This window comes from Entelurus aequoreus, linkage group LG01 (assembly GCF_033978785.1).
Source record: "Entelurus aequoreus isolate RoL-2023_Sb linkage group LG01, RoL_Eaeq_v1.1, whole genome shotgun sequence".
NCBI classification, from domain to species: Eukaryota; Metazoa; Chordata; class Actinopteri; order Syngnathiformes; family Syngnathidae; genus Entelurus; species Entelurus aequoreus.
Genome location: NC_084731.1, coordinates 39287017 through 39313394, shown reverse-complemented (window position 1 = coordinate 39313394; position 26378 = coordinate 39287017). Strand labels below are relative to the sequence as shown.

Here is a 26378-nt window from a genome sequence, read left to right as displayed (position 1 = left end):
TCAATGATGAAATCTTAACATTGCAACACATGCCAATACGGCCGGGTTAGATTAGTAAAGTGCAATTTTAAATTTCCCGCGAAATATTCTGCTAAAACGTCTCGGTATGATGACGTTTGCGCGTGACGTCACGGATTGTGCGGACATATTGGAACACCATTGTGGCCAGCTATTAAGTCGTCTGTTTTCATCGCAAAATTCCACAGTATTCTGGACATCTGTGTTGGTGAATCTTTTGTAATTTGTTTAATGAACAATGAAGACAGCAAAGAAGAAAGCTGTAGGTGGGATCGGTGTATTAGCGGCTGGCTACAGCAACACAACCAGGAGGACTTTGAGTTGGATAGAAGACGCGCTACCGTAAGTACGCAGTTTTGGCTTCCAAACATTTGATCGCTTGCCCGTACGTGCGTGCCGCTATGTGCATGTCACGTACGTAACTTTGGGGAAATATATGTGCTGTATGAACTTTACGAAGGTGAACGGTACTTTGGGCTGTGGGATTGATTTGTATTGGCGGGTTATATGGACGGGAGGGGGGAGGTGTTTGTTATGCGGGATTAATTTGTGGCATATTAAATATAAGCCTGGTTGTGTTGTGGCTAATAGAGTATATACTGAATATGTCTTGTGTTTATTTACTGTTTTAGTCATTCCCAGCTGGAATAGCAGGTCCCACCTGCCTCTCACAGCATCTTCCCTATCTGAATCGCTTCCACTGACCTCTAATCCTTCACTCTCACTATCCTCATCCACAAATCTTCCATTCTCGCTCAAATTAATGGGGTAATCGTCACTTTCTCTGTCCGAATCACTCTCGTTGCTGGTGGCCATGATTGTAAACAATGTGCAGATGTGAGGAGCTCCACAACCTGTGACGTCACGCTACTTCCGGTACAGGCAAGGCTTTTTTATCAGCGACCAAAAGTTGCAAACTTTATCGTCGATGTTCTCTACTAAATCCTTTCAGCAAAAATATGGCAATATCGCGAAATTATCAAGTATGACACATAGAATGGACCTGCTATCCCCGTTTAAATAAGAACATTTCATTTCAGTAGGCCTTTAAACGCACGGCGGGAAGCGAGGGAAAATTACGTTAAACCAAGCGCTTGGCCCCGTTTACGCCGAGGGTAAATCTCCGCAGCAAAGTCAGTGTCGTTGGTCAGCCATGATTATCAAGCCAAACATGGACAATAATTTTTTATATTATACAGAAGTACAGTACAACACCAACATTAATTCCAATAACAAACTGTCAATTATTCATATTAACTGCAGAAGCTTGTATGCCAATTTTAACAATATGAAATTATTTTTGGAACACTTTAAAGAACCTTTCAAAATTATCGCTGTATCAGAGACATGGATGGATCCAAAAAAAGGAATGGACTTTGGACTAGAAGGATATGAACTCAATTATATTAATAGAGTAAATAAGAATGGAGGCGGAGTTGCTGTATATGTGATGAAGGACTTCCATTACAAGGTGGTAAAAGACATGTCACTGGCTATTGACAATGTTTTAGAGTGTATAACCATTGAGATATGTCATGAAAGAAATAGAAATGTATTGATCAGTTGTATATATAGGGCACCCAACTCAAGTATTGAAGGATTTGAAGACTGGATTAAGGGAACTTTCAATGGAATCAGTCAAAAAGTACTCTTTTTATGTGGAGACTTCAACATTGATCTCTTGAACCCCAACAAGCAAAAGTCCATTAATGATTTCACAGATACAATGTATAGTATGAGTTTGTAATTGCAAGTCACAGTGCTACACTTATTGACAATATATTCACTAATGTCTTTGATAATAATATAACAAGTGGACTGTTAACAACCGACATCAGCGACCATCTGCCAGTCTTTACTATTTATGATGGGTCAGTTGAGGACTTGAGTGAGCTCATAGACAGAAATCCCAATTCCATGTTTCTTAAAAGTGTAACAAAAGAAGAAATAATCAAAATTGTAAAAAATTGTAAATACAAGACTTCAACTGACTGTCATGGAATAGATATGGTAACGATAAAAAAGGTTATAGAAGACATTTCAGAACCTCTGACATATATCACCAATGTATCATTTTTAACCGGAAAATTCCCAGACAAAATGAAAATTGCAAAAGTCGTACCAATCTATAAGAATGGAGACGTACACCAGTTTACTAACTACAGACCAGTTTCATTACTTCCACAATTCTCCAAAATCATGGAAAAATTATTCAATAGTCGATTAGATTTATTTATTAACAAAAGTGGGACGCTCGTGGAGAACCAATATGGATTTCGAGCAAATAGCTCAACATCAATAGCATTAATTAAAATAACAGAGGAAATTACCAATGCAATAGATGGTAAAGAATGTGCGGCAGCAGTATTCATGGACTTAACAAAAGCATTTGATACAATTAATCATGATATTTTAATACAAAAATTAGAACGATATGGCATCTGAGGTTTGGTATTGAACTGGGTAAGAAGCTATTTAACCAACAGGAAGCAATATGTGAAGATGGGTGAAAATATGTCAACACGGCTAGATATATCCTGTGGTGTGCCGCAGGGATCAATACTGGGACCAAAATTGCTTAATCTTTATATAAACGACATTTGTAAAGTTACAAAGGACTTAAAGTTAGTTTTATTTGCAGATGATACAACTGCTTTCTGTTCAGGAGAGAACACACAGAAGATAATACAAATAATAACAGAAGAAATGAACAAATTAAAAAGATGGTTTGACAAAAACAGACTATCTTTGAATCTCAGTAAAACTAAAATAATGCTATTTGGTAATAGTAGGAAAGAGCATCATACGCAAATACAAATAGACGGAGTAGACATCGAAAGGGTAAAAGAAACCAGATTTTTGGGAGTATTAATAGATGATAAAATGAACTGGAAATCTCATATACAAAACATACAACATAAGGTAGCAAAAAACATTTCAATAATGAATAAAACAAAACACGTCCTGGGCCAAAAATCACTTCATATTCTCTACTGCTCACTAGTGTTACCATATCTGACTTATTGTGCAGAAATATGGGGAAATAACTACAAATGTGCGCTACATTCGTTAACCATGTTACAAAAAAGATCAGTTAGAATAATACATAATGTTGGATATAGAGAACATACAAACCCTTTATTTATTAAGTCAAAAATATTAAAGTTTGGTGATTTGGTAAAATTGCAAACAGCTAAAATTATGTACAAAGCAATCTATAACCTGCTACCAAAGAATGTACAACATTTCTTCTCAACTAAAGAGGAGAAATATAACCTTAGAGGAAAAAATAATTTAAAACATTTATATGCACGTACAACACTTAAAACTTTTAGCATAACAGTATGTGGAATTAAATTATGGAATGGATTAAGTAAAGAAGTTAAAAATTGTACTGACGTGATCCAGTTTAAGAGGTTGTTTAAATTAATAGTGCTTACAAAGTACAAAGAAGAAGAATTATGAGAAAAACTTCCAACCTTATTGAAAATATTCTTCATCTCAGTATGTTAGTAATGACTGAATTAATTAATTACATATTACAAACTGTTGTATATACTAATTCATAGATGTTATTTTATTATATAAAAAGGTCAGTAAATGATTTTATATAATTGTAAATGCTTTGAAGTGGGAAAGGGGTAGGATTAAATAAGCTTTGCTTCTTCCTACTCCTTTTCGGGCATGATGTAAATGAAATGATATGAAATTGTGTGATGTATTATGATGTAAGTGTGTTCATGTTCGAAATAAACTAAAAGAAAGAAAAGAAAGAAAGAACATTACTGGTGTGCATGTGCCTGACTTCGTGTTGCCGAAAATGCATTAATAAATGACGGTTTTCTGGTCATTAAAAAATTAAACGGTATTACTAACAGTCAGGAATGATCGCAAATTATCATTATACCGTTTACTGTTACATCCCTTGTCCATTAACAAGTAAAAAGTCAAGGGCGGTCACGGCATGTTCTTGCCGCGAATGTTGGTCATTTTTTTGGGCATTATGGCAAATGGCGAGGGCGGTCGCGGCAAATGCAGCAGTGCCGCGGTAAAATTCGAGCGCTGATAATTACTTGTCTGATATTTATCATGCACCCCTAAAATATACTCCTATAATCTGGTCAGTTTTTTATTGAACAATTGTGACCAAATCGTGCCATGTTTGTTCCATTGTGGCAAATGCTGCACTGTTTACTGCATGTCTTGTAAATATTTGAGCAAGTTTTCATTCGTAGCGTCATCATCCAGACGGTGTTGTTTGTTGTTTCTAATGTCCATTTATATTCATGTGGCCAGACACTGGCAGCCCGCCTGCCTCGTGCCTGCTCCGTGCGCCGTGTACATTGTGAGCCCATGTTGTGCAACACATTCTGCTGTCAGGGTGGCAGTGGTGCTGCTGAGTGTTTGGGAGTGTGTCAGTGGTGTGTCTGTGTGTGTGTGTGTGTGTGTGTGTGTGTGTGTGTATTAGCTGCCAACACATGACAAATTGTGACGAAGCAGCGCTTATGCTGGCAGGGGTCGCACTTCCCAGTCCAGCATGCTAATTATGTTCCGAACGTACAAATGTAACATAAAAAAGGACTTTCATTTGCACGTTGTGATCAACATTGCAAGTGTGTTAATGGAGTTTAGAAACAGGCATGCGGTTTTTTATTCATGACGATAACGGCCCGGAAGGCTAAATATTTCGTGACACAAGGTTTACTTGAAGTGTACTGTATTGTCCACAGTGAATATTTGAGAGCCCCCTCACAGTCTGGTAAACCCACTTATCACATGACCAGACTGCAGGAGTTACTTGGCAGCTGAGCTTCAGTCTCTTGAGTGACAGAATAACACGAGAGCCCCGCAGACTCCAAATAAGTCAAACACCGATCAAACGTCCAGTATCATTTTTATATTGATCCTCAGTGTCAGTAAAAGTGGAAAATACAACGCATCCACCCATCCATCCATTTTTCTACCGCTTGTCCCTTTTGGGGTCAGAAATGTTGTTTGTGCTTTTATAGTTTGTAAGTAATTCTAAAATACATTTTCGGACCATTGATGTCACCCAGCCCGCCCCAACTTGTCCAAATCTCTCGAAACTATGTTGTGCTGTTTAAAAAATATTTGCGCTACTATTGTTAAAATGTTATTGTTCACACTAGGGCTGTACGGTATTAGTATAGTACCGCGATACTAATAAATCATATTCGGTACTATACCACCTCTGAAAAGTACCGGTCCACCATCCTCCCCACACCCGTCGTCGTCACGTCGTGTCATTGCTGGTTTACGAGCAGACGAACATATTCCGCAGTGCACAATCACGGATTACTTACAAACAGACAATGTGTGTAGACAGAAAAGGGAGAATAGACACATTTTGGCTTAAAAACTAACGCTAAAGGTGAAGCTATAACACTGAAACGCCCACCGGAAGAGGTGCTTTAAGACATGGCTAGCTAGCTAGCGGCTAAAGTCCAGCCCCAGTGTTTTAACTACTTCTAAATCACTAATCCTCGCCTCCATGGCGACAAATAAAGTATGTTTCTTACAAGTATCATCCCTGCAGGACGAGGAATAGCTAAACATTTTTCACTACACACCGTAGCTCACCGCCGTCACAATGTAAACAAACGCCATTGGTGGATCTACACCTGACATCCACTGTAATGATACCAAGTACAGGAGCGTATCTAGTCGATACTACTATGATTACGTCCACATCTTCTCCCGTTTTTTTAAAATTTATATTATGTTTATAAGCTCAGAAAATATGTCCCTGAACACATGAGGTCTTTGAATATGACCAATGTATGATCCTGTAACGACTTGGTATCGGATTGATACCAAAATTTGTGGTATCATCCAAAACTAATGTAAAGTATCCAAACAACAGAAGAATAAGTGATTATTACATTTTAACAGAAGTGTAGATAGAAGTTGTTAAAAGAGAACGTAAGCAGATATTAAGAGTAAATTAACAAGTAGATTAATAATTATTTTTCTACCACTTGTCCTTAATAATTTTGACAAAATAATAGACTGATAAATGACACAATATGTTACTGCATACGTCTGCAGACTAATTAGGAGTCTTTGTTTGCTTACTTACTAATAAAAGACAAGTTGTCTTGTATGTTCATTATTTTATTTAAGGACAAACTTGCAATAATAAACATATGTTTAATGTACCGTAAGATTTTTTTGTTAAAATAAAGCCAATAATGCAATTTTTTGTGGTCCCCTTTATTTGGAAAAGTACCGAAAAGTATCAAAATAATTTTGGTACCGGTACCAAAATATTGGTTTCGGGACAACACTAGTTCACACGCATTCCCCTCAGCATGTACAAATCCCTCCAAACTTCTCCCAAACAGTTGTGATATGTCTGTGCTGTTAAAAAAAAGTGTTCTGTTATGGTTTTATTGTTGCTGATGTCTTATTATTCACATGTCGCCCCCCCACCTTTTCCAAATCCCTCCAAACTTGTCCCAACGTTTGTGCTACATTTGTGCTGTCAGATCGTTTGTGCTATTAATTGTTTTATTGTTACTGATGTCTTATTATTAACACGTAGCCCCCCTGAGCCCGTTTTCCAAATCAATGTTTGTGCTGTCATATTTCAGTATCACTCACTGCCGGTATGAATAATAAAATGTTAATTACGTTAAAACCTTAACAGCACAAACCAGCAGAAATGTTTAGGGGTAGTTTGGTAAGATTAGGACGGCGTGGAGGAATCACAGAATTATTTAAAAACGGCACAAACCAGCACAAACAAACAACAGTGCTATTTTAATATTTGGTGAAATAGCTGCCTGAATTGGATCAGTCATATATTGAGCAATAAGTTGAAGATGTTTGTGTAACCTAATTAGTACCTGCTATGATATATTTGTGTCTTGCCTCTTTTAGAAGCCTGGGATGGATGTGGCTGACGGTTATGTGACGTGTGTGCGTCACTCCCAGGACATGCTGCGGGAGAAGGTCAATGAGGAGGTCTACATTGAAAGATTGTTTGATGTAAGTAAACCACAGCTTTGGAGCTTATCGTCATCATCATCCTTATTTGTCTGCATCCAAGGAGTGTTCATCTGAATGCAGTTTTGGTCATGACAGCAAACGGGAAATAACTTTCTCGATGTTGTCTATACAGGCTTGGGTGGGATGTCATGATCTTGTAATGGTTGTTTGTTTCCAAATGGCAGACACGCTCACTCTTTTAGGCACTGTCTACACTAAGCCGCATAACAGCTTAAACGAATAATTGTTTAGCCTAAGCCTCGTTTCAGCCACACTAAATCAGCGTTTAAGGTCCCCCTCCTCGGACAATTTTTTACACCTGTAAGTGCGCAGTCTATTTCTTGAATCTCCGGTTCCTAGCTTTGTATGGACTCATTGATCGTTTACAAACTGAGTTCGGAGAGGAAGTGACGCCAGAAAGACCGCGCCCCACACAGAAAGTAACTTCAGAAAGATGGAAGCGAGTCATCCTGACATGCCCATGTGGAAATCACACACTTAAGAGAAGCAAACGTGCGATTGCAGCTATTTCGGATACAACACATCTCAGACGGCAACATAGACGGTTGAGCAACGGTTTTGGATAAGGCCTGGAAGAACGGCAGCCTGTCGGGATATGTTTGTCAACGAGTGTGTTGTGCCAGAGGAACGGCAAGAGAAATTTCGAATGTCCAGGTCAGCTGTGATTCTACTTAGTGAAAAACCTTGTCCATTTGTCAAAGGGGAGACAACGACAGACTACGGAAAACAGCAAATACATTTGGACTGGCAAAGCAGACTATTACTAGTTATTGTCCGCGATGTATGTCAAACAATTATTCAACGTCTAGTTTTGTACTCCATAACTATTGTGAAGCCTTGAAGTGGTTGTGGCCATTAAGTACAACCGCCAATTTCAGCCTACCAGCACAGCGTCCTGAACAGATATCTATGATTGGTGTAAAATGTTCTTTATCACATTGTTTACTTTCACAAGTCCATTAAAGATATGATTCATGTATGATGGCTCAGGTGTGATTCACTGCAACAGGGCTAGTCTAACAGCTGCTGATGGTGAGGCAAGCAAGGTTTACTGTTAAAAGAAATGTGGCAATAGGATACATTGAAACACAGGGTAAGGATACACTTCCAGGTCAGAGGTGAGGTGACTATGACTTGCACATTTTTTTCGCGCATGCGTAGTAGGTCGCGTTCCCCCGGCGAATGGAGGGTATCAGGGGGTCTTAAACGACCATTGTGTGTGTGTGTGGACCAGAGGTGGGTAATAACGCGCTACATTTACTCCGTTACATCTACTTGAGTAACTTTTGGGATAAATTGTACTTCTAAGAGTAGTTTTAATGCAACATACTTTAACTTTTACTTGAGTATATTTATAGAGAAGAAACGCTACTTTTACTCTGCTACTTTTATCTACATTCAGCTCGCTACTCGCTACTAATTTTTATCGATCTGTTAATGCACGCTTTGTTTGTTTTGGTCTGTCAGACAGACCTTCAAAGTGCCTGCGTTTCACCAAATACAGTCACTAGTGACGTTTCACTGCGTTTCACCAATCAGATGCAGTCACTGGTGACGTTGGACCAATCAAACAGATCTAGGCGGTCACATGACCTGACTTAAACAAGTTGAAAAACTTATTGGGGTGTTACCATTTAGTGGTCAATTGTACGGAATATGTACTGTACTGTGCAATCTACTAATAACAGTTCTAATCAATCAATCAAAAGCGTGAAGGAAAAAAGACACTTTTTTATTTCAACCGTACATCCCGTCAAAAGCCTAAAGACTGACTGCACAGTTCCTGTCTTCACAATAAAAGTGCCGCTCCATAGCGCCTGCGCTTACAAAATAAGAGTCTCCGAAAGCCAGCGCAAATAAGCTAGCAAGCTACGGAGTTTGCCGCCAATGTATTTCTTGTAAAGTGTATAAAAACGAATATGGAAGCTGGACAAATAAGATGCCAAAAACCAACCACTTTCATGTGGTATTAGACAGAAGGAGGAACTTTTTTTCTCCTCCATTTGAAAACGTGGACGTTATCAGCACTGCTGTCTGATTCCAATCAATGCAAGTCATCAGAATCAGGTAATACACCAACTTACATTCTTGTCTTCATGTAAGAAAGGAATCTATATGTTAAACATGCATGTATATTCATTAAACACCTTTAACATGTAAACAAAAACGGCAAAATAAATAAATATAAATTATATACTGTATATATCAATGTATGTGTGTGTATATATATATATATATATATATATATATATATATATATATATATATATATATATATATATATATATATATATATATCATACTTGCCAACCCTCCCGTTTTTAGCGGGAGAATCCCGTTATTCAGCACCTCTCCCGACAACCTCCCGGCAGAGATTTTCTCCCGACAAACTCCCGGTATTCAGCCGGAGCTGGAGGCCACGCCCCCTCCAGCTCAATGCGGACCTGAGACTGAGTGGGGACAGCCTATTCTCATGTCCGCTTTCCCACAATATAAATACGCTTGCAAGTTCCAAAACGAATGGAAACAAGAATTTCAGTTCATCCAGGACAGTTCGAAGGGGAAGGTGTATGTTGCCTGTAAATATGTAGAACAGACTTCTCCATTGAACACGGTGGCCGAAATGATTTCTCAGTCATGAACGGAGAAGTTAAACAGGACAATACTGCCATCTAATGGATAGATAATTCAAGTATTTATTTTATGTAAATAAAATAGATATATATATATAGCTAGAATTCACTGAAAGTCAAGTATTTCATACATATATATAAATATATATATATATATATATATATATATATATATATATATATATATATATATATATATATATATATATATATATATATATATATATATATATATGAAATATATATGAAATACTCGAGTTGGTGAATTCTAGCGGTAAATAACCACGCCCCCCGCCCCCAACCTCCCGATATTGGAGGTCTCAAGGTTGGCAAGTATGATATATATATATATATATATATATATATATATATATATATATATATATATATATATATATATATATATATATATATATATATATATATATATATATATGATATGTGTGTGTATGTTACTCATCAGTTACCCAGTACTTGAGTAGTTTTTTCACAACATACTTTTTACTTTTACTCAAGTAAATATTTGGGTGATTACTCCTTACTTTTACTTGAGTAATACATCTCTAAAGTAACAGTACTCTTACTTGAGTACAATTTCTGGCTACTCTACCCACCTCTGGTGTGGACACAGATAAGGTTAGATGGGATTTACCCTGGATAGGCTTAGTGTAGAAGGGGCCTCATGTGTCAACAAAGCAGCGTGTTTAAAAGAGTCATATATTGTTTTTTTTCCCAAGATTTCAAACACTTTGTTGTGGTCTACATAACATGTAATGGTGGTTCTTTGGTCAAAATGTTGCAGAACTTCTGTTTTACAGACCATCTTCAAGCCGCTTTTTTGACAGTCTCTTCAGAATGTGCCGTTTTGTTGGCGGTTTTATTTACGTGGCTCCACTTCGACTGCATCTTCTCCCCGTCAACCATGTTGTACTTTTTAGCGCTCCTATAAGTTAGAACGATACGCTACTTTGCATTAGAAATGGCAACAGCGGAGAATGCATGTGCATGTATGATCCAATCTGCCCCACAACAAGAGGATCGAGAAAAAGAAGGAACTTATTGACAAGTGTATTATTCGGACCATAGGGAGCACCGGATTATAAGGTGCCCTGCCGATGAGCAGGTCTATTCGGGTCTATTTTTATACAAAAGGCGCGTAGAAGTGGTCATATTATGATAAATAAATTTAAACAATTATTGTGGTCTACATAACATGTAATCGTGGTTCTTTGGTCAAAATGTTGCATAGATTATGTTTTATAGATCATCTTCAAGCCACTTTCTTATTTACGTAGCTCCACTTCGACAGCGTCTTCTCCCCGTCATCCTTGTTGTACTGGTCTTGTCTACTGACAGATATAAGTTAGAACTCTACGCTACTTTATATTAAAAATGGCAAAAGCGAAGGATGAACGCCCCACAACAAGAGAATAGAGAAAAAGAAGGAGCTAATTTACTACATCGTCCGACTTCAATGGCGGACCCGGGCAAAGCACTTTGGGTAAACCTTTACCATTTATGCATAATCTGCTGTCCATTGAACAGCATCATGCCATCTACTGGTCACACTTATCATTACACTATGTATAAAATAAAATTGCTTCAGGTTATAAGGCGCACTGTCGATTTTTTGACAAAATGAAAGGATTTTAAGTCAGAATCATAATAGTTTTTATTGCCATTATTTGAGAACGGGTTCACAAACTAGGAATTTTTCTTGGTGCAATCGTGCAACATAAAACACATATGACACAGAATAAGTGCGCTTTTTAGTCCGAAAATATGGTACAACGCTCATACTACAATGGCAGACTCGAGCAAAGCTTTTCGGGTAGAATTTGACCATAAATGGAGATGTCCGCTGATGTCACACTTGGGGAAAAACGTCACAAATTGGGCAAATTCCAAACGATTCGTTTGGAGGAAGTATGAAGGGAGGCAAGATTGAAGATAAATATCTCCACCATGCCTCCTTGGTTTGATTTCACATTTTCAAGACGTATACAGATTTCAAATACAAAAAAACAGGTACCAATAAGTAAGAAAAGTTGGTTTTGCATAAACTTGCTTCAGAACAACGGTGTCAAACTTAATTTACCTGTTGGGGCTGCTGGAGGAAGAGTCACACCAATTATTCGCTTCAGAATCCCGTTTTAAACCGTGTGACTAAATGTGTTAAATACTTCTACCCTGAGCTATGGTAGGCCTTAAAGGGGAACTGCATTTTTTTGGAATTTAGCCTGTTAGTCACATTGTGAAATATGATTCGTACTACGCGGTTAACAATCAGGATAATGCATTCATGTATTCCGCCCATATCGCCTTCTAAAAAAATCACCAATAATGCTCCATTTACATGTTTTGACCTGCATGTTAACCAAGTATTAGCGATATTGTTATTATAAGAGCAATGTAGAGGAACTACTTTTAGTGGTGCCTTGATCATAGAGCGGTAACTAGCTACTGCAGCTAAGACATACTGAGCTGCTGCGTTGCCTCTGAGTTGGTGAAAGTTTGTGCTAGATCAGGGGTCAGCAACCCAATATGATGAAAGAGCCATATTGGACCAAAACCACAAAAAATTAGCAAAATTCTAATAAAGTTATAAAGTTGTTATTTTTTTCTGAAAAAACAGAAATTGGACTTTGTATAGAATTTTTTTTTTTTTAAACTACACAGATAAAACAGATTAAATTGAGCTATTTTAGCTCATTTGGGCATATTTACTGTGATGTTTTTGCTCATATTTTGTTTAGTATGCATTTTCCTAATCAAATAAAAATCAATATAGAGCTTCTAATGGGAGGCACAACTTCTGTATTTAATAAAATACGTACAGTATGTAAACAAAACATTTGATTATCATTGCGTGCAAATAAAAAAACATCATCCAAATCTTCTGTCTTGAATGAAATACTTGCGTAAATAAAAATATAGCAATGAGAGGTCCCTATAGTTTAGTAAGTAGATAAACGCAGGATTTTCCACTTCAGGGCACCACATCTTTAGCGACATACAGCGGTAGTTTGTTTGTTTGTTGTTAGGTTCTTGTTCTCCTTGCAGTGAGTTGCATTTCCCCCACTCGGCTGGTTGCTTCTGTTTCTGATGCTGGAACAGGTTTTTTTGTGCTGCTGCCTTTTTTAAACAAACTTTGCAGCGTGTATTTTTTTTCCACGCCTGTTGCTGCGAAACCAAACCACTGACAACACTTTTCTTTTATTTGGAACAAACGTCTTGCTCTCGGTTGCATTAGCATTAGACATGTTGTGCTATGTGTGTGAATCTCCCTAAGAAAATAAGGGGAAGGGCGAAAGCTACGGAAGCTCTTGAGGCAAAAAGTTTGCAGAGCAAGAAGAAAAAAAACACATTTTTTTTAAATTTTCTAAATCGTCTGCAACAAAAAACTTGAAGTTATCGATAAAATCGTTTTCTCGCCCAGGTCTACCTAGAGGCAATCCGACTAGTGTCTTCTGAGTGCTTGACTGCTTGTTTCTCCACCAAGTACTTGAGCCAGTGCAGAGTCTGCCAGTCTACCAAATTCCATACCCATCCCTATTTTGGTGAATAATTATGACGATTGTTACATCAGACTGCAGACTTAAATGAAATACGATTTTAGAACCTGAAAATATTCTGTTTATTTATCAATACAAACCACTCTAAATTGCTGGCACCAGCACATACATGCTTCTATACTGTAAAAAATGACCGTAAAAACTTCGGCAAGCAGTTGCTAAATAGCAACAGTAAAACACCGTAAAATCCAAAATAGTTTATCACAGTAGTAAAAGTAGTTGATTTCTGCAAACCAAGAAACAGTAGATAACCTAAATGAATATGGTTTTAATACATACAAAACACATGACATTACTGTGAAAATAATGAAAAATGGTACAATGCATTTGCAAATACTCAAATATATACGGTAATATTCTTGATAAATTAAAGATTTTGCAGATTGTACATTTACATTTACAGCATACCTTAATTGTTTTAGTGGTTTGTGTTAAAGCATTAGCCTAAACAACCTTTGGCTAACAATATGTTTTCTTGTAATTTTGTGGCAAGGGGTTCCAGACATTGAGTGTGTTGAAACTGGTTGCAAGCAACTATTTAACAGATACGGAGCATTTAAGGCTAATTTTTAATAGCTCACTTGAAGGAACTTGTTGGATAAGGCTGTGTTGTGAGTTGTCCAGTGAAAGCTTGTATAAATACTCAGAATTTTCCCTTCGGGATAATAAAGTATTTCTAATTCTGGTTCTGAAAGTAAAATCTTCTTGTAGAATAGAATATAGCTTTATTGTCTGTTTCTACATTAAAAAGAGAAATTTGTCTTTGACATGGCTTCGATTGCAAAATTAAAAACCCAATTAAACACAGCAACAGGTATACAAGAGACACAGTGCGGCCTATTTCATGTTGTTTGGCCCAGTTATTGCAGAGGGGATGAATTATTTCTTGTAAATGTTTTTACCTGGCCAGGGGGGTTCTGTATCATCTGCCTGATGGCAGCAGCATGAAGGAGTGATCCTGGGAGCGGGAGAGCTCCTCAGTTATGATAACAGCCTTCTTTCCCACTGCACGCCTAAGCCAGGGGTGTCAAACGTACGGCCCGACGACTGGATCAGGCCCGCGAACAGGTTTTATCTGAGTTTGCTAAGTATAAAAATGTACCTGAAAATTTTGAATGAACGAAACTGCTGTTCTAAATGTGTCCACTGGGTGTCGCAATAGCAATTCTTTGTATCTTTGTAGATGATGCTACACATGTACAAAATAAACCACATGATGTTAGTACATCAGTCGAGGAAAATGATCAAACTACATAAATAACATACTGTAATTTGATTTTGATATCTTTTTTTTATCTTGATGGATTGAAAATGAACACCAATGAGTTGACTGATGAACATTATCACATGATTTATTCAGAAAATATAAATAACAACAAATAAAGATAGAACACTATTACCCGCAACATGTAAGTTTTAAAAAAAAGAACAGTTGCCTTTATTTTTAAGTTATCGTGCCGTGATTTTACCAGTTCGGCCCACTTGAGAGTAGATTTTTCTCCATGTGGCCCCCGATCTAAAATGAGTTTGACACCCCTGGCCTAAGCACTTCAGTCAGAGAAAGTTGAGTTGTTCTGGTTATTTTCCCGGCCTGATTTATTATGCAGGAGAGCTTTGTTTTGGTGGTGACAGTGAGGAAGTTGAAAATGGGTGAGATGTTACAGATTAAAGAAGTTTCGATAAGTGATCTGTAAACAGGTGTTAAAATGTCTTTCTTGGTACTGAAAGTCTGTGGAGTAGTGGTTAGCGCTCATGCCTCACAGTGAGAAGGTCCTGGGTTCGGTTCCTAGGCTAAGTGGTATTTCGGTGTGGAGTTTGCATGTTCTCCTCATGACTGCATGGGTTCTCTCTGAGTACTCTGGTTTCATCCTACCTCCAAAGACAAGCACCCGGGGATAGGCTGATTGGCAAAACTAAAATTGACCCTAATTTGTTTTACAGTGAATTCCTGGCAACCGCAGCTGCCGATATTTTACCGTAAATTCGACAGTTGTTTTTTTTTAACCAGGTTAACAATGCATTTTTTTTTCATTGTAATTTATCGTAAGCAAAAACAGTTATCAACTGTAAAATTAACATACCTTAATGTCCTATACATCGTGACTGTTTTTTACGGGGAATTTCTGGCAACCACAGCTGCCGATATTTTACCATATATTGTGCAATTTTTTTTTTGATAGGGGCGCTGAAGATGTGTATTGTTTGCTCATTCCCCCCGTGCCCCTGACACTATATCACTTTAGCTTTTTTACATTTATGCTGACAATGTTTACTACTGGCTTGCCTGCTGCTAAAATGTGATTAAAAAAAAGTGTTATTTATTAAACACATTAGTATTATTAATTCAGAATATGCAAGTGTGTCATCATAAAGTACATTTGTGACTTCAAAATACTTACTATAGGTTGATTGGAAACACTAAATTGTCCCTAGTTTGTGAATGTTGTCTGTCTATCTGTGTTGGCCCTGTGATGAGGTGGCGACTTGTCCAGGATGTACCCCGAGTGCACCTGGGATAGGCTCCAGCCCCCCCCCCCCCCCCCCCCCCCGCGACCCGAGAGGGACAAACGGGAGAAAATGGATGGATGGAAAATATTTACTGTGCAACACTTCCTTCTTGCCTTTGACTAAAAGTAAACAGCTCAAGCTTTAATTAACTTGCCGTTCGGTCACATGATGCCGTTTGCCTTAAATACTTAAGCTGGGGGTCAAGTACCACCAAAACAGCATATCGCCAAAATCAAGTGTATTTAAACAATCCCTGCAGCTAGATGAGTTGCAGCTCTCTGCATCTAATCTGTAGACTGAAGGATTATCTTGTTTTTCTGAGTGAGCAAACAACCGTTTAAAATCGTCGGGGTAAAAAGTGGTACGAAAGATTCCTTTGTGAGACGTCTTTATGTTTCCAGGTAGCGAACCGCAGGTTCTAAAGAATAGAACTACTGTACTGTACATTTCATTGCATCTCGCGGCGCAGTTACAAATATACAATTATATGAAGAATGTACAATGTAGTGCAAAATAGAACCAAAAATGGCAAACTGATAAGTTGTTGGAGCCCGGTCCAGATATTATGCGCATGTGTGATCAATCTCCAAAACATTCCTTGACATCCTATTAAACAAGATCACACAAACATGTTTACTTCAACAAAACCATCTTAATCACAATGCTCAACTTAACTGGTGTTGGGAAAGTGTGCTGATCTCGTGTTGATTTGCTTTATCCACAGCTCAGACAGACAGCTTCTCTCCGGTTTTACTAATCCAAACTGTTTGTCGATATCTTATTATGTTTGCCCAAAAACATCCAAACATCAGGACTTCATCCCCTCTGCAAACACACATCATGATCACTTATTAGTAGTGTGAAAAATGGTTTCAATCGTCCAAACATTGTCCTCAACAACAACTGATGGCTGACAAAATAAATAAACTAACCCCTAAATTCCACCTATTGACTTTGCGTTGTGTGTTTACTAGGGATGTGACTGTTGCAACATCGCACAATTGAATTGGATTCTGATTCTTGGGATGACATTTTGATTCAAGATTGATTCTCATTTCAAACCGATTCTCGCAATATATTATTTGGTATAAAAATTATAATAAAACCTTTTTAAAACAGGTTACGCACAGAGAATAATCGCTACTCGGTTGAACAGAGGGAATTCATTCATGACCTATAAAAGTACCTATGAATGTACCGAATTCCTTAACAGGTACTGGAACTGTATGCCATTAATTTGAACATTAAACACACTAAAACCATTTCCTTTGTTGGTCAAAATGTCCACATCTTATATTTGTGTGTTAGGTGTCAAAGCAAATTAGTTTATTATAATATATGTAATTTATAATACATTTATTTTACTTTTACTCTATGTGAAGGAAAATCAAATTCAAGGTGTGGGACAAAAATGGCCCCCGGTCCATACTTATGACACTTCTGGTGCAACAGTAAGAGTTTGCAAGTTGTAGTAATGTACACTTTTAATAATTCAAGATTGTATCGTGTAAAAAAAGTATATGTAATGATCAATTGCCCGGATCATGTTTTGTTCTATTAATTTTACTACCTCAGTTCTGTTTTCAGCACCTCTGGGTTTGTGTTTTGGTTACCATGGGTGCTGAATAGTTTCACCGGCCTCTGATTAGTGTTCGGGACGCTCTCCTGCTCCTGGGCACTAATCAGAGTGCTAGATATTCCTGTTTTTCAGAAAACATACTTTCTGGCTGTCTTATTTGCTTCTATGCAACAAGTTACGTTTGATGATTGCCTGCTTCCATGATTCTTGATTCCTGCTTTTATGCAAAGCTTTCGCGCTAGCTAGTTCCTTTGCTCCCCCGATCGGCACGTGTTTTTTTGTTTGTATCTTGTACTTTTGTATTTTTGCATGGACAATACATCATTGTCTCACCTGCACCTTGCCTCCGGAGTTCCTGCTGCATCTTGGGAGAACGACCCGCACAGTAAAATGCGACCCAAGCGTGACAATATACAGTATATATTTTACAGTAAAAAAAACTAGCAGTTTGTCACCAGAATTTTTCGATATCACTGTTATTTTTACGCTAAAATTCTGGCGACTGTGCTGACAGTTTTCTACCGTAAAATCTACTCTTTTTTTTTTTTTTTTTGACAGTGTAGTCCCATTCTCCATCTCTACTGAACAATGGCGGCACACTGCGTTCAACTTATCCACGTATATCTTTGTTTACATATTTGACCGAGAAGAACAAGCGTTGCCAAACAGATGAGGCCTTTCGAGCTCTGGCTTCTCCTTGGCACTATCACTGGCCATGGCTGCCACTAGCCAAAAGCTGGACTGTATTTGTTTGCTGAGTTGACACGTGACACTATGAATGCTTCCTGTCCCTGACTTTGATGACACTTTTGTACTGTACTGTAAGATCTGTACGGAAATATAAATTTACAAATCTATGTACGTTAGACCCCAAGCTGGTACTTTGGTCATTTTACGTCTGCTATAATTATAATTAGGTATAGGAGATACTGTATGACCTAAAATCTATATCGCGATGTATGTTGCAGTCTCCTACAATAACAATATATATCCCAATATATAATTTGGCATATAAATGATAATAGAATTGTTTCAAAATGGGTTACAAAGGCTCTTTCTACCGCTTATTCCCTTCGGGGTCGCGGGGGGTGCTGGAGCCTATCTCAGCTACAATCGGGCGGAAGGCAGGGTACACCCTGGACAAGTCGCCATCTCTTCGCAGGGCCAACACAGATAGACAGACAACATTAATCTACCTGCAAATTTAATTTTAATATCTGGTTACTTTCTGTTTTAACATGTTTTATCTACACTTCTGTTCAAATGTAAATGTCAAATTTGCGGAACAAAGCTGAAACGTGTCATCAGTATGCATTATCACGATATTACGACGGTATTAATAAAAGCTCTATCCTTTGGCAAAATGGTTATTATTGATGATCATTTATATTGTATGTCGTATATCACAGCCCTACACACAGTATGTATTCTATCCCCCCATTATTGAAAGAACAGCTTGATCAGTCCAAGGTTTGTGACGATCCGTCACTTCACTTCTGTTTGTGTTTCCTTGTTTTGTGTTTATTCCGATCAGTGCTCTTATTTTGGTTCAATTTCCTGCTTGTCTCACTGAGCGCTGTTTCCCCTCACCTGCTGCTGATTGGCAGCCTTGCCACACCTGGTGTTAATAATCAGGCGTCTATTTATGCCTACCTCGTCTGCTCCGAGGATTGATTAATGTTTTGGATCGTTTAAATGCACGACTGCTTCCTTCTCTGTTTAAATACATTAAAATCCTCTTACCTGATCGTCACTCTCCTGGTTCCTGTATCTCGGGGTCACAAATACCGCAGCCATGCGAGTTCCCAACAGGGTTCAGTCATCTGGGATAAGCCCCATCCTTCTATGATCAATAACAGGATAAGCATTGTATAAAATTAGTACATGATTGTCGGTGTATGCATTTATGTCGAAAGATGCAACAAACTACATTTGAGTACGTCTGAAGCACATTTTTAATGTTACTCAGGTATAAAACCCTGGCACACCTATTTGCTGAATGCGTGTTCATCATTGACGTATTGACGTGGAAGTACCGTTGCGGCATCCATCCGTCTGTGCCATTTTGTTAAAGGAAGCCTGGAGGTGCCAATCTGTCTCCTGTAGTCTACCTCATGCTGGACGCGACAGAGGTGTCCAATGCTTGTTGCTGATTCTTGACCCTCTGCTTTGACCTGGATCTGTTTTTCCTTCATGAGAGCTTTTCTGTCAGGATTAGTCTCGCTACGACTTCTCTTGTTGTCAGGCTCTATTAGTTCTGCTGGCGGCCTCACAGAGGTGAAGGTGTCGCTGGCTGCCTCTCTGCTGCTTTGTTGTTCTTTTCTTGTTTTCCTTTGATTCTCCTAACCTTCATATGACTAAAATGTTTGTAATAAGGAGAAGTAATGTCATGGATCAAGTTGATCAGTACCTGTACTTCTTGTATTTATCCAGTATAGGCAAAAGTAGGGCTGGGGCAATTCGTCGACGTCATCGATGACGTAAATAAGTCAACTTAGTGTGCCTTACGTCAAGAAATGAGACCCCGCACGGAGAAATAACGGTCAAATCGTTAGGCCACCAATCATTATTGTACAATTACTGTTAAAAAGAACATGTTCGGCAGATGCCAATCAACGCTGATCACAAAAAACAATCACTTGTCGCTCAAACCTTGTAGCCCAGTCCTTCTGTCGGCTACTGCTAGTCAGTGGCGGGCCGTGCGTTTCCCACCTAGGCCTTCAGTGATGTCCGACTTCAATGATCACCTCTTAAAATACCATCATTTATGTCACCACATGACCATTGCGGGAGAAATACTTTACAGGAACACATTTACGCACTATTGTGCATTGAACTACATCAACAGTGTACAAAATGGGTTATTTTCTGGCGCATTTAAAAATCAATAAACCCGCATCAGCAATTAAAACATAAAACATTAAACGTGAAAAAAATAAAGAAATACAATATTTGAACTCACCCATTCGACGCCGATTCGAGTAGAAATGGCGAGCATTTCCCTATTTCATCGCCGACATCGTCTCACAAGATGTAGTTTCTCTTTAAATATCCTTCTTAAAAATGGCCTTGCAAATATATATCTGCCACCTAATTAACGTTTTGTTCTCCTTCTTTGTGGGTCAACACTTCCTGCTTCTTGCTAAGTTGCAACTTGTGATTGGATACTCACTTTGGAATGACAAGTGAATATCCAATTACAGTCTCGTTAACATCAGGCTTCCTAGATAGACTACTGTCAACAACTTGTGATCTGATTGGCTATCGCAACTGTCTATCGACTATGTGTTCTCAAATTAATCCACTAACGATCCCAATAAGTATCCAATCACAGGACGTGTAAATGTCACGTTCAACGTGAGGCCATCTAGAAGGCCTTACTGACAACAACCCGTGATCTGATTGGCTATCGCGATTATCTATCAACTGTATGCGCCTGTTCACTTACAGTGCATAGACGCCTGTATTGATTCTGAAGGCCCCGGGCAGATTTGGTACAGCATGGCAACATAAGCTAGCTGAATTCTGATTAGATGAAAAATTCTAACCTAAAAACGACAGCAATGGAAGGAGCATGATATGACATGAAGAGAATATGAATACATTTAGATATTTAGGGAAAGTAAATTAAAAAATATTTGTATCTTTAATTATGATCATGATTTCTGATTATGTTAGGCCAGCAGAGAAGGCCTTGCTGGCCCTGACGGCACACCACTGCTGCTAGTAGATATACTGCTAACTGTGTTTGTGTATGTCTATACTTAGTGCATAACGGCCCCTCTAAGTTAAGTTAAGTTAATCACCATTGCAACTAATCAACTACATTTTTTATATGTATTATCATCGGGGGACTGGAGAACATGGCTAAAAATGAAACACATTGACTAAGAAAATAAAACATACTGCTACAAATGCTGCTACTGTAAACAAAAGCACCTTGAAGATTCTAGCAGGTACTCTCGTTCAACCCTTTTTCGATTACGCTTGCACCTCCTGGTACCCTAGCACCTCCAAAACCCTCAAATCTAGACTCCAAACATCCCAGAACAAGCTAGTCAGGTTACTTTATGACCTCCACCCCAGATCACACCTCACTCCTACCCACTTCTCCAAGGTGGGCTGGCTCAGGGTGGAGGACAGAGTAAAACAACTTGCACTGAGCCTAGTCTATAAAATCCGCTACACCTCCCTGATACCGAAGTACATGTCAAACTACTTCCTTACGTAAATGACCGCCATAACCACAACACCAGGGGGAGCTCCACAAACCACGTTAAATCCAGATTCCGATCTAACAAAGGTCTTAACTCATTCTCTTTCTATGCCACATCAATATGGAATGCACTCCCATCCATCCATCCATCCATCTTCAACCGCTTATCCGGAATCGGGTCGCGGGGACAACAGCTCCAACAGAGACCCCCAGAATTCCCTCTCCAGAGCAACATTTGCGACTTCCTCCTGGGGAATCCCGAAGCGTTCCCAGGCCAGAGAGGAGATGTAATCCCCCCATCTGGTCCTTGGCCTGCCGCGGGGCCTCCTCCCAGTGGGACGTGCAACGAGGACCTCCCTAGGGAGACGCTCGTGAGGCATCCGCACGAGATGCCCGAACCACCTAAGCTGGCTCCTTTCCAAGCGAAGGAGCAGCGGCTCTACTCCGAGTCTCTCTCGGGTGACTGAACTTCTCACCCTATCCCTAAGGGAGATGCCAGCCACCCTTCTGAGGAAACTCATTTCGGCCGCTTGTATCCGCGATCTTATTCTTTCGGTCATTACCCACACTTCATGACCATAGGTGAGAGTAGGAATGTAGATAGCTCGGTAAACCGAGAGCTTTGCCTTCTGGCTCAGCTCTCGTTTCGTCACAACAGTGCGGCAGAGAGACTGCAATACTGCCCCAGCTGCTCCGATTCTCCGGCTGATTTCCTTCTCCATCTTTCCCTCACTCGTGAACAAGTATCTCGGGGTCTTGTTCACGAGTGAGGGGAATGCACTCCCAACAGGTGTAAAAGAAAGTGAATCTCTATCCTCTTTCAAAACCGCACTAAAAGAACACCTCCAGGCAACTTCAACCCTTGACTAACACCCTTCCCCCTCCACATCCTACCTCCCCGGATTGTAAATAATCAAATGTATATACTTGTTCTAATGCTTTCTGAACTCACCATGTTCACTGCTGGCTGTACGTATCCTACCAAGTCAGACTACACTGTTTCAATGTCCATTTCTCAGATGATATAATTGTTGATGACTGAAGTGCTGATATCAACCAAACCTAAGTCCCCTGCCCCAACCACCCCACCCCTCCAAATCTCTCCGCCCGGATTGTAAATAATGTAAATAATTCAACATATATACTCTGATGATTAACTTGTGTGATGACTGTATTATGCTGATAGTATATATTTATACCATGAATTGATTTACGTGGACCCTGACTTAAACAATTTGAAAAACGTATTCGGGTGTTACCATTTAGTGGTCAATTGTACGGAATATGTACTGAACTGTGCAATCTACTAATAAAAGTTTCAATCAATCAATCAATACATAAACTAGCCTAAAACAACAGAATAAGAGCTTTGTTCATTTTAAAAGTGTTGCAGCGGAAAGTAAGCAGCTATTAACTGGAAATTAAGTAGATAAATACGAGCTTAAAGAGAGTCTGAGTAGGCACAAACACAAAACAAAACACAAATGTTAAGCAGGCACATTTTACTTCTTCAGATGATGTTCTAAGTTTGTGTTGTGACCTGTGCTGGTTAATAACAAAAATAACAAAGTATTTGAGCTTATGAGTCGCAATTATTCAATCAATCAATCAATGTTTATTTATATAGCCCTAAATCACAAGTGTCTCAAAGGGCTGCACAAGCCACAACGACATCCTCGGTACAGAGCCCACATACGGGCAAGGAAAAACTCACCCCAGTGGGACGTCGATGTGAATGACTATGAGAAACCTTGGAAAGGACCGCATATGTGGGTAACCCCCCCACCTCTAGGGGAGACCGAAATCAATGGATGCCGAGTGGGTCTGACATAATATTGTGAAAGTCCAGTCCACAGTGGATCCAATACATCAGCGAGAGTCCAGTCCATAGTGAGGCCAGCGGGAAACCGTCCCGAGCGGAGACAGGTCAGCAGCGCAGAGATGTCCCCAACCGATGCACAGGCTAGCGGTCCACCCGGGGTCCCGACTCTGGACAGCCAGCACTTCATCCATGGTCACCGGACCTGTGCAAGTCCCCCTCCGCAAGTCCCCCTCCGCAAGGGAGAGGGGAGCAGAGGAGAGAAGAAAAGAAACGGCAGATCAATTGGTCTAAAAAGGGGGTCTAATAAAGGCTAGAGTATACAAATTAGTTTTAAGATGGGACTTCAATGCTTCTACTGAGGTAGCATCTTTAACTGTTACCGGGAGGGCTTTCCATAGTACTGGAGCCTGAATAGAAAACGCTCTATAGCCCGCAGACTTTTTTTGGGCTCTGGGAATCACTAATAAGCCGGAGTTCTTTGAACGCAGATTTCTTGCCGGGACATATGGTACAATACAATCGGCAACATAGGCTGGAGCTGGACCGTGTAGTATTTTATACGTAAGTAGTAAAACTTTAAAGTCACATCTTAAGTGCACAGGAAGCCAGTGCAGGTGAGCCAGTATAGGCGTAATATGATCAAACTTTCTTGTTTTTGTCAAAAGTCTAGCAGCCGCATTTTGTACCAGCTGTAATCTTTTAATGCTAAACATAGGGAGACCCGAAAATAATACGTTACAGTAATCCAGACGAGGCGTAACGAACGCATGAATAATGATCTCAGCGTCGCTAGTGGACAAAATGCAACGAATTTTTGCGATATTACGAAGATGAAAGAAGGCCGTTTTAGTAACACTCTTAATGTGTGACTCAAACGAAAGTGTTGGGTCGAAGATAATACCCAGATTCTTTACCGAGTCGCCTTGTGGGACGGATTATTGGGACCCTCCCTTTAGCAGGGAAGAGTACATCCAGATCATTTTATTCTAAGGTTGTCTAAAATGATGACAGTTGACTAGAATTGAAGTTTAACAATGTATTCTACAAAAAAGAAGTAAGTACAAACAATAGCAACACCAGCACTGGGGAGGAGACCACGCTGTCTAAACTCTGAAATGACATGCTTTTGTTCACTTTTGTTGCTTTGCCTTGACAGGGATCGAAACTGAAAGTTAACAGGGCGTGTGTGTGTGTGTGTGTGCCTAGCGCACACACATTCTTCTCTCTTTGTATCTTTCCTAGTACCTTTTCTTCCGGGACCTAAATGAGATACAATGTGTTTGTATTTGCAAGGATAGGAAACAGCAGGTGCATTCATGTTATGTCCTTGAACAAAATGTACTGCACATAAGATGGAAATTAATTCACAGTTCATTGTGTCCAAAGGTTGGGAAATAATTATTCAACACACTGTAGACACATTCTCGTTTGGACTACAACTGCCGCTAAGGAAAATAAAAATGGCGGACTTGTGCGAGCATTAGCCGGAAAAAACTCTTGTTATGTATGGAGGTATCCACATGTTTGTAAACGTCACAAGTCGGGGCAAATCTCAAACCGCATGTTTGGAACAAGACAAAATTGTTCTATAAATATTTCCTCAACCCCTCCATGGTTTGAATTTACATTTTTGGCACCAATGGATCCCAAATACACAAAATCAGGTGCGAACAGGTAAGAAAGGAAGGTTTTTGCATACAGTAACAGAACCCCTATGAAGTAGCGCAACATTAGCTTTTGGGGATGAGAATCAGCTCGCAGTGTTTCCATGACTGGGAATCATTTGCCAGTGTTGTGAACGATACCCTTATCGATTCCTGTGGGCCCGCATGCACGGCACGGATGCGAAGGGTTTTTCACGAGAAAGGATGACAACAGGGCAACTTGCAATACTTGCCAAATGAAGCGAAAACTTACTAGCGGAAGCATTAGCACACACTGAATGTGAAACCTTCAAATGAATGACGCGTTTTCCATCCCGTTTGAGATATGCCTTTTTTTCCTGCAAAAAATTTGAAAATATTTATAGCTGATGGTTGCAGAATTGCACAATGCACAATTTTATTGCACTTGAATTACATGTACAGTCGCGATCAAAAGTTTACATACACTTGTAAAGAACATAGTGTCATGGCTGTCTTGAGTTTCCAATACTTTCTACAACTCTTTTTTTTTTGATACAGTGAGTGGAGCACATAATTGTTGGTCACAAAATAAATTCAAGAAGTTTCTTTTTTTTATGAATTTATTATGGGTCTACTGAAAATGTGACCAAACCTGCTGGGTCAAAAGTATACATACAGCAATGTTAATATTGGCAAGTTTCACTGCAATAAGGCGCTTTTGGTAGCCATCCACAAGCTTCTGGTTGAATTGTTGACCACTCCTCTTGACAAAATTGATGCAGTTCAGCTAAATTTGTTGGTTTTCTGACATGGACTTGTTTCTTCAGCATTGTCCACACGTTTAAGTCAGGACTTTGGGAAGGCCATTCTAAAACCTTAATTCTAGTCTGATTTAGCCATTCCTTTACCATTTTTGACGTGTGTTTGGGGTCATTGTCCTGTTGGAACACCCAACTGCGCCCAAGATCCAACCTCCGGGCTGATGATTTTAGGTTGTCCTGAAGAATTTGGACGTAATCCTCCTTTTTCATTGTCCCATTTACTCTCTGTAAAGCACCAGTTCCATTGGCAGCAAAACAGGCCCAGAGCATAATACTACCACCACCATGCTTGACGGTAGGAATGGTGTTCCTGGGATTAAAAGCCTCACCTTTTTTCCTCCAAACATATTGCTGGGTATTGTGGCCAAACAGCTACATTTTTGTTTCATCTGACATCACATGGACAAAGATAAGACCTTCTGGAGGAAAGTTCTGTGGTCAGACAAACAAGTATGTGCTCCAATCACTCTATCACAAAAAAATAAGAGTGGTAGAAATTATTGGAAACTCAAGACAGCCATGACATTATGTTCTTTACAAGTGTATGTC

At 39.3% G+C, this 26378-nt stretch overlaps 1 protein-coding gene across 4 annotated transcripts in view; it reads left to right on the top strand.

The window, feature by feature from the left end:
* The window catches only part of LOC133651914 (calcium-dependent secretion activator 1), a 304205-nt gene that overhangs the window by 225451 nt on the left and 52376 nt on the right, over window positions 1-26378 (top strand). For all 4 annotated transcript variants that reach the window (XM_062050168.1, XM_062050159.1, XM_062050151.1 and 1 more), the window contains one exon: window positions 6922-7029. In XM_062050168.1, the coding sequence (XP_061906152.1) occupies window positions 6922-7029 (108 nt within the window). The remainder of the gene's footprint in view (window positions 1-6921; window positions 7030-26378) is intronic.